At 38.6% G+C, this 9,504-nt stretch overlaps 1 protein-coding gene across 1 annotated transcript; it reads left to right on the forward strand.

Moving 5' to 3' along the window:
• Positions 1-698: 698 nt before the first annotated feature.
• Positions 699-5,055, forward strand: LOC127627566 (transmembrane and immunoglobulin domain-containing protein 1-like). The gene is made up of 4 exons (XM_052104009.1): positions 699-756; positions 1,438-1,725; positions 4,541-4,825; positions 4,940-5,055. The coding sequence occupies exons 1-4, from the start codon at positions 699-701 to the stop codon at positions 5,053-5,055; spliced, it is 747 nt and encodes a 248-aa protein (XP_051959969.1).
• Positions 5,056-9,504: the final 4,449 nt, after the last annotated feature.

Raw genomic sequence — 9,504 nt, forward strand, 5'->3', positions numbered from 1 at the left:
AGTTCTGAAGGCGAAAGGGGGTCAAACACAGTATTAGTATGGTGTTCCTAATAATCCTTTAGGTGAGTGTATGCATATACACAACTGTTCAAAAGTTTGGGGTCACTTGCTTGAAAAGGTTCTCATGATATTAAAAATATTTTGATCTGAAGGTGTATTCTTAAATGTTTGAAATTAGTTTTGTAGACAAAAATATAATTGTGGCAACATATTAATTTATTTAATTATAAAACTAAAATGTTATTTAAAAAAAAGTTTTTGAAATGGATTATTTGGAACAAATAATTAATAAAAGCAGCCAATAAGTGCCCAATATAGATGAGAAGTCCTTCAGTATTGTTTAAAAGAATCCCAGGGTGATACCTCAAGAAGTAAGTTGAGAAAATGCCAAGAGTACATTTCTGCAAAATCTAGGCAAAGTGTGGCCACTTTGAAGATGCTAAAATATAACATAGTTTTTATTTATTTAACATAATTCCCATATTTCTATTTCTATTATTCCATAGTTGTAATGACTTTACTATTATTCTAAAATGTGAAAAATAAAAAATAAGAATAAGTGACCCTAAACTTTAGAACGGGAGGGTATATATACATATATATATATACATACAACATCTTTCAGTGTGCATGTGCATAAATTAGAAAATATCAAATCTGATATTTTTGTCTTTGAAAACAGTTGGCAGGTATACAAAATGAAGATATCGGTTTGTGTCAGTTTGCTTCTACTCTGTTGCATCAGCCATATAAAAGGTAAACTATCACTTCGTGATTTTAAAATCTAAACAAAGCAGGTGCTTGTGGGGAAAAGGACTTTAAAGTTTGTCTTTTAAATAATTGCTCAAATATTTTAACTGAATGTTGTTCAATGCAGAGTGTATAATTCTGCTAACAATACTTGTAGACTACAATAATGGTTCTCAACTGAATATAATGTAACTAACTATACAATCCTGCTTAGATATAAAAGCTAAATAAATAGGCTTATTAACATTTAAAAGGGAGGAGAAAACACTTCCTATATCTTTTGTTGAACTCAAAAGCCATACATCAAATCAAACTCTACTGTACTCTGGTGAAATTCAGCAGCACTTGTTAATATACTAGTATTAGGAGGTTAGTACGTAACAATAATAGCCCTTTGTTTTTCCAGGCTGGTAAATGACACTTCTGCTGTTATTTATGCATGTAAAAAATTCAAGTAAAGTTTCCTCTTCCGACAATGAACAGTACTAAATATCAAAGTTTGATTTGATGGACATTTTTGTTTACTCTACGATAAATTATGTTTGGTCATATTTGGTTGCCACTAAAATTTGGGTCCTGAAGCAAAACCAGTTGAGAATCACTGCTGTAATATTATTGTAAAATAATTCCAGCACATTATGCCCAATTGTATTGCTCAACCTTTCATTTTCACTTTATTCTGAGCAGCAGTCACTGTTGAGTCATGTCCCATGGCAGCTGGGAGCTTCGTTCAGACACAGGTTGAGGAAACGGTCACTCTGACTTGTGTGACTGATGGCAGTATGGACTCATCAAACCAACATGAACTGCAGTGGTTACGCAATGGTGACCTGGTGGACCTGAAAGAAGAAAATCGTCTGTACAGGAGTAGTCTGTGTGTACAGCCTGTCACCAGAGAGGACAATGGAGCCATCTTTACCTGTCAGCTTAAGAGTGATGCAAGCGTGAACAACTCCATCGAACTTGATGTCCAGTGTAAGTTTAATGTTCAGGATACATGGAGGGAATATGTCTTGCTTAGTCATCTCTGTTGATATGGGTGCAGACAAGGCTTTGGGAAATATGAAGATATTATTTAGTGATGTAGCTTTTGCTAAATAAAATAAAATAAAAATGTATGATACATTTTGGGCCATTTACCATCAAATTCCTCTTTACAGTTTTTATATAGGCATTATCAAAATTCAATATCTTACCCAACAACATACTGAGGGTTTTGCACACTGAAAACAATAATAAATTGATTCTACTCAACTGAATGAGTAAAATTGTTCCCTCAACCGAATTGAGTAATGACATCTCCAAAACTTGGTGATTGTATCGAATGAAATTTACTTTTTAAGTTAACTAGATGCAAGTAGACTAAACTCAGATTTGCTATTTAAATATTGTTGTTTCAACTTAATAATTGAACTGACTCAAATTTAGATCATACAATGACACAGCTCATACAATAACATATAAAGTAGAATAAAATAGATTCTGGATCAATCATTAAATAAACATATTTATCAACTGATATGCATGCAGCATAGATATGTGTACTTCAGTTGCAAATGCACAAGGAAAACTGGAATGGTGTTAACAGTGTCAAACTTGACCAAAGGGGACACAGATTGCCCTAATGGTGACATCAAACGAAACAACTATTTGCAACAAAACAACATAAATCATGTTTTGGCACATTTTCAATGGCTTATATCTTTTTCTGCACACCAGTGCAGACTACGCCCCTGGGTGCTTTGACCTGTGAGTATATTTTTTCTAAAATAGTACACATTGACGTTGAATGTCTTTTTAAAGATGCATCTTTCTCAAGATGCCCTTCGGTCTTTGTGTTATTCCTGGATGTGGTCTTTACCACTCCGCTTCTGATGGCGATGGACGCTGCCTCACGTGTCTGGACAGCGTTCACACTGAGGCAGCATTTGTGGATGGTTATTGTTCTCACTGCGAGAACATGACCATGGCAACATTGCGGTCACGGCTTTCCTTCTTCCGGAGGATTTCGGGAGTTTAACGGGTGTGATTTTGCCGAGTAAATCCCTGCGGACCACCTGTTCCCCAGCACGCTCGTCTGCCCCCGTCCGGTTCCAAGATGAGACCAGCTCGCCTTACAGCCAGTCTGAAACTCTCTCAGGATGAGAGTTTCGCCGCTGCATCAGAGAGCATCTTGGTGGACTCCCAAGCTGAGGACTTGACTGGGCTTGCGCCTTTGGGTGTGCTGGCCCATTCTGAGGCTAAAATCGAGCTGTCCGATATGCTGGACTGGGTGTTGGGCTGGACTGGAACCCTCCGTCCTCCCCTCAGCCCTCGAGGCTAGACGATTGTTTCCTGGGTTCGTGGAGCCGCTCACAGCAAACGCCTTCCCCGATGCGTGTTATTGCGTTAGATGGCCCCAGCCGCATCTAACACTCTATGGAGAGAAAACATAGAGAGAGAAAGCTGGTGCGGCCTGCTCCCATGCTAGTTACATTGCTTCCCCCCCTCAGGGATGTGGGGAACTACATGACATCTTTTGGGGCATTGGGGAAGGTTACGTGCAGTCTGATGCACCTGATCATTTTTTGCACCCAGCAGCTTGCTTGCATTTGCATCAGCAGTCCACGCATTACGGTTCAGTGTAGTGGCGTTTTTAGATAGGGACCTCTAGTGTCACTACATCGAAACAACGTCGAGTGAGTGAGAGAAGGGGAACGTCTTGGTTACTGTCATAACCTCAGGGAATGAGACATTGTGTCCCTCTTGCCACAACACTACTAGCCACTGAAATGGCCGGGACCTTACTCTCGGCTCCTCAGCTCAAAACCAGTCTGAACAGACACACGCTTCCCTCCTTTTATTCCTGTATGCCCGGGGGAGGGGCATGCAAATTCTGTTTTCTCAAAGATAAGTGGTAAATGAGGCTCTCAAGAGAGACCCCCAGTGTCATTACATCGACACAACGTCTTGTTCCTTCCATCAGGGAACTGAGGTTATGACAGTAACCAAGAAATGATGTAAGCTTACCTGTCCAATAAGAAGAACGCCAATTCATGACCATGAATCACGTTCCCGCTTAGCCAGATGGGATTCAGTAGATAAATGTTTTTTAGTTTTTTAGTTTGTATAGGAGTCGGTGTTGCTGGATTCCATCTCTAAGATAATGTTACCTAGTGTTGCTGTTGAATAGCGGAAGAGAAGCGATTACTGAGGCAAGGCTCTCGGGAGTGCGCATAAACGTCACATTTAGATTTTCCTGGCAAAAGCGACCCACTCCCTTCACATGAAAATCAGTCTACAGGCAACCTAGGAAGTCCGCGAAGGGATAATATTTTAAGTTACATTACAAGCTGTTCACACATTGGCAACATTTTTGGATTTTTCCAGTAATGGAAAACAACATTAGTGTTTATAGTGTAGTTCTGGATCCATTTAATTTCAGTTATTTCAGACAGTAAATTTCACCCAGATCCTTGACCACCTGAAATACCTTTCTATAGATATGTGAGTACTTTAAATTGAACTTTACATTGAATTTTAAATAAACTGATATGACGCTGACCTTACCCTTGTGGGGTGTCTTTTAAATGTAAATTCGAGTGCATTGCTTGTGCACTGGAAGCTTCTGTCACCAAGACAATTTCCTTGTATGTGTAAGCATCCTTTGCAATAAAGTTCATTATGATTTTGATTCTAAATTTAAACAGCAAAATTCCAGTTTTTGTAAAAACAAAATAGAGATTGAAGGGCAGACATTGTATCAAGTGTTGTTCCATTCTCATCTCTGAATTACTACTCTACATTACAGTTCCCCCAGATCTTAATGACACAGAAGAGGTGTTTGTTGAGGAAACAAGCAATGTTGTTCTGTCCTGCAATGTACTTGCCAACCCTCCAGTAACTGTGGCTTGGAAAAGGGATGATGAACTTCTAGATCTGACCACTGGTAGTTATAAAACCACCAATAATGGCATAACCGCTGAGTTGACAGTCCCTAAAATTAAGCGTGAGGTACATCAAGGGATGTACACCTGTGAGACAACTTCAGCTGTCTACAAAAAAAGGAGCAAGACATTTAAAGTTACGGTTGAAGGTTTGTGTTCCTGTTTATTGTTATTTTAACTCTCAACATCTTCGTTATGCTCTATATGTATTACATCTGTCAAACCAATTGAATTTTATGTTTACATTTTGTCTCCTCCATTAGATAAAGTTCTGAAGTTCCCACTCGGACCCACAATTGCTGGAGTGGTGGTGGTTGTCTGCACAGTAATAATAGCAATCATCTCTAGAAGGGATACAATTAAAAAGGTTCATTCTTAATTATCAACATAGCAACAGCTCTGTTTAAAAATAACACTATCAATAAAGGTGAACACAGGTAAATTTCAACTGAACCATACACTATTTTGTGTATATATTTGTTTAAATATATACAGCATTAAGTCCATCATAAACTAGTATGGGATAACATTAATGTAGATATTTTGATAATATTTTTAAAACAACAGTAAGTGTCCTATTTTGCCTGTATTCACCGTAGTTAACAACAATATCAAAAAATATTTGCCTGAAACTATCAGAAAGGTCAGAAACAAAATGCTTTGTCATTTTTTCCATCTTAGTGCTGCAAACGAAACTGAACCTCTCCAGATGGAATAGCATCTCAGGAATTCAAACCAGAGAGCAATTCGAAACATTGAGCTATGAGGACACCATCACTTGACAAGCCTGGCTGGAATGGAAGTAACCGTTACTGTACTGGCAAATGGGATACCGTGATGGAATCCCTCTTAAATCTGAATTGCTAATTAAAAAACCAAAAGACCTATTTGGTTGCTTACTGTTTTACTCTTTGCTTTATTATTGTTAAATTATGAGGTGAAAAAGGTCTGTCAAAAAAACTCTCTGAGATGGTTGACTCTTGCATTTTTCTCCTGATTCTGTACTTCTGGTTTTCTTCTAATTCTTCTGGCATTGAGTAAGTTTTTTTTGTCTGAGCCAGCAGCCACTCCTAGAACATTGATACTCAGATTTGTTAGGGAGAATAAACGAATAAAACAAATGAATTGCAAACTATTGTTAATTGTGCAGGTCAAGGATTTTTCTTTGTGTATATAAGCACTGTAAATGTAACTACCTATAAGACATTAACCTTTAGCCATCAAACTTAAAACATAATGTGTGGTAATAATTATAATGTTCTATATACTAATAAGATTTGGACACTTTAAAAAATTTAAAGGTGAAAATAAATGCTGAAACAAATAAAAATGTAATTCTATTTCAGAATTTTGGGATGCTGGCTGAAAAAATAAATATAAATAATTGTGGGTTTTTCTGTAGACAAGTGCACATTTTATATAGACCAAATAAATCAATGCAGTAGCTTATGTATTGAAAAACTGGTGACATTTTATTGATTTTAGACATTTTATTACCATCCAGGGTTGTTTTGTTCATGCTGAACTTTGTTATCTCTGGATTTAACAGTTAAAGGTGCGCTCAGTAACTTGTGTCTTTGTGTCATCTTGGACTTGATACCTAGCGGCTTGGATACAGCGTCATTGAAAAATCAGTAGTTTTCAGTTTCAGAGGCTATTGTAGAAATTAAGTATTCACAGTCAGCCATGATTCATTTAATCAATGAGTGAAAGTGTCAAATAACAGGACGGTTACTTTTTAATGAGAAAAAAATTACTAAGTGCACCTTTAAAGATGCCTCAGTCATTTTTTGAAGTATGTCAAAGAATGGATTACACCTGAGACTATTTTTTTATGAGAGATGGGCCACTTCTATTGAAATGAATGGGAGAAAGTGGAATGCCCAGCCAAGGAGCTCTAAGTGCCCAACGGTCAACAGATGTAGAAAGGAAGTCCCACCTTACAAGAGCCAATCACCTTTTAGATACAGACATCGCCTGTCAATCAACTCAGGAATGTGCATGCGCATTAGCTATACAAGCTGGGGAAATTGAAAAATGATGTAAAGAATCACAATTTATGATACCAGTTTTGTCAGATTTTACAGTTGATTTAAAATATGCTTTTTGATCGTAATCTGGACCAACCATTTTTGAGATTTCGGTGTTTCCCCATTCAAGTAGATAGGAGCTGCACTGTCATGACTGATAATAGCCTACCGAGAGCATTCAAAAAATGGCCGACAGTGGATTGACTTACTAGAAAGATTTTGATTACACTGACACCTAGTGGCCTGGATACTCCATTCAAATAGTAGTTTTGTTACTAATATCAATCAATATGAATATATTTTGAAACACACACAAAAAAAAATCGAATAATTCAAATATAAAATACATATGGGCAGTGCCAAATCAAATAAATCGCTGTCTCTGAATATTGATGGCAAAAGATGCAGCTTAACTCTATATCTTTTTTTTTTAAATTACAAATAAACTAATGTTTAGCATGGTGTATTCTATGATTGAGTTTAAAAAAGTTTAATATCCTGCTATGGCTCGACAGACCTGGGACTTATGCAAGGAACCTAAATTACTTGTGAACTTCAGTTCAGCCTTCAATACCATCATGCCTGATCTCCTCGCAACCAGACTGACCCAGCTATCTGTGCCAACCACAATCTGTCAACAGCTTACTGACAGATATGCAGCAGCTGTGAGACAGGGGAAACTCACATCTGGGACCCTCACTATTAGCACAGGTCCTCCTCAGGGATGCATTCTCTCTCTACACTGCTCTTCTCCCTGTACATGAATGACTGCACTGCAAAAGCTCCTGAAGCTCCTGAAGTTTGCATATGACACCATGGTCATTGGCCTCATCCGCGATGGCAACGAGTCTGCATACAGATGGGAGGTTGATCAGCTGGCTGTTTGGTGCGGTCACGATAACCTTGAGCTGAACACGTTCAAAAGGTGGAGATGATAGTGGACTTCAGAAGAAATTCGTCTGCACGCTCCATCCTGGTTCATTCAGGTTCCTGGGCTGAAGTGGGACACCCAAATAGATTAAATTGTGAAGAAGGCTCAGCAGAGGTTGTACTTCCTTCGCCAGCTGAGGAAGTTCAACCTGCCACAGGAGCTGCTGACACAGTTCTACTCAGCAGTCACTGAGTCTGTCCCGTGTACATCTATAACACTCTGGCTTGGTTCAGCCACCAAATCAGACAGAAGGAAACTACAATGGACAGTCGTGACAGCTGAGTATTTTATTGGTGCCCCCTGTCCACCCTCCAAGACAAAGACATCTCCAGAATGAGGAAACATGCAGGTAGAATCACTCTGGACCCCACACACCCTGCCCACTCCCTCTTTGAACTGCTGTCCTCTGACTGGCGAAACAGAGCACTGAGTGCCAAGACATCCAGGCACAAGAACAGTTTTTACCCACAGGCAATTTTCCTCATGAACTATTAAACTGCCCCAGGACTCCCCATATTGAAATAAAGTAAATACATATCTCAGGTACATATGTATATTCATATATTTAATTTAATAGCTGTACATACCCCTACCTTGCACATACATTACTACTTGCACCTGTACACATGCCATTCTGTTATATGTCCTATTATATTTTCTATATATACAACAATTAGTTCCGGTCCTCGAATCTGATTGGACGAGAAGTTCCAGGAGCACTGATGGTCTGACACCATCAGCACTCGGACGCTTCACTGTGTGTATCACTCCGCTTGCGTTCATGCCATTCTAAACTAAAGTGTAAGAGCTGTGCAGATCTATTAAGAGCTATGGTTTGTCTTTTTTTTTTTTTTTTACATGTATTTTTTTTTACATTACATACATTAGCCAGCAGGAGGTAGCAAAAGATACATTTTATGTTTAATATGAGCCAGTTATGTGACGTGAAGTGAAGCCGCTTCACCCCATACAACAGCTCTTCGTGATCACATCTATTACTGCTACTACAGCTAGAAAATAGCTTTAAATGGCTTTAAACATACAACATCAGCATTACTACTCATCACAGCTGAGAGATACAACAGACTGATTGATTACACAAACTGAAGGTGCACCTCTTATCGGACTTTCCACATTGGAGTGGACACACAGTTTATAATTTAGGACATTGCAGTTTCTTTAATGAATGACTCTGGTGCACTGGCTACCACGAAATAGGGAAACCTGGACCTGATCTCCAGAAAGCTGACAGGTTCTCTGCTTGGGAGTGGCAACAGTTGATTGCACACACTCCGTCTCTCTCACACACTCACACACACACACACACACACACACACATAAACACATCCATCCATCCACCCATCCTTAATTATCTAATAACTATTTCTAAAGTGAACTTTTTGAATTACTAACACAGGCTTGGATGCATCATTTGGTTTGAACCAGCAACGGTAGTTTCGGATCTGCTGCGTAATAAAGTAATTCCATGCACAAATTAGTTTTTTGGCTCGTACTCAGTTTTTCCTAATTTTTTATTTTATTTACTTGCTTATTGAACTGTTGTATATAAGCGATATCACACTCACAATCATGCGATGCACTCTTGCTTGTGTGATATTGCTTAATTATACTCTTACCTTGTTTTATATTCTGTCTCACTGTAATGTCCTGTGTGCGCTTATTTATCCTATCACCAGCATTTTTTTATAATTGTGTACATGAGAACACTTGGCAATGAAGATCGTTCTGATTCTGAAAAGTTACTTATTTTACCGTAACTAAGCGCCGTTCCTTACGTCAGATTGCGATTGCGACGCAACGACACATCAAACCAATCGGAGTGGAGCAGCGCAACAACGGTGGGCGG

Source organism: Xyrauchen texanus, chromosome 34 (genome assembly GCF_025860055.1).
Source record: "Xyrauchen texanus isolate HMW12.3.18 chromosome 34, RBS_HiC_50CHRs, whole genome shotgun sequence".
In the NCBI taxonomy this organism is placed as follows: Eukaryota; Metazoa; Chordata; class Actinopteri; order Cypriniformes; family Catostomidae; genus Xyrauchen; species Xyrauchen texanus.

Coding starts and splice junctions, on each gene's coding strand:
- LOC127627566 (XM_052104009.1), top strand. CDS start 699: ATGAAGATATCGGTTTGTGTCAGTTTGCTTCTACTCTGTTGCATCAGC. Junction 1,726..4,540: donor CATCGAACTTGATGTCCAGT/GTAAGTTTAATG, acceptor TCTACATTACAG/TTCCCCCAGATCTTAATGAC. Junction 4,826..4,939: donor ATTTAAAGTTACGGTTGAAG/GTTTGTGTTCCT, acceptor CTCCTCCATTAG/ATAAAGTTCTGAAGTTCCCA.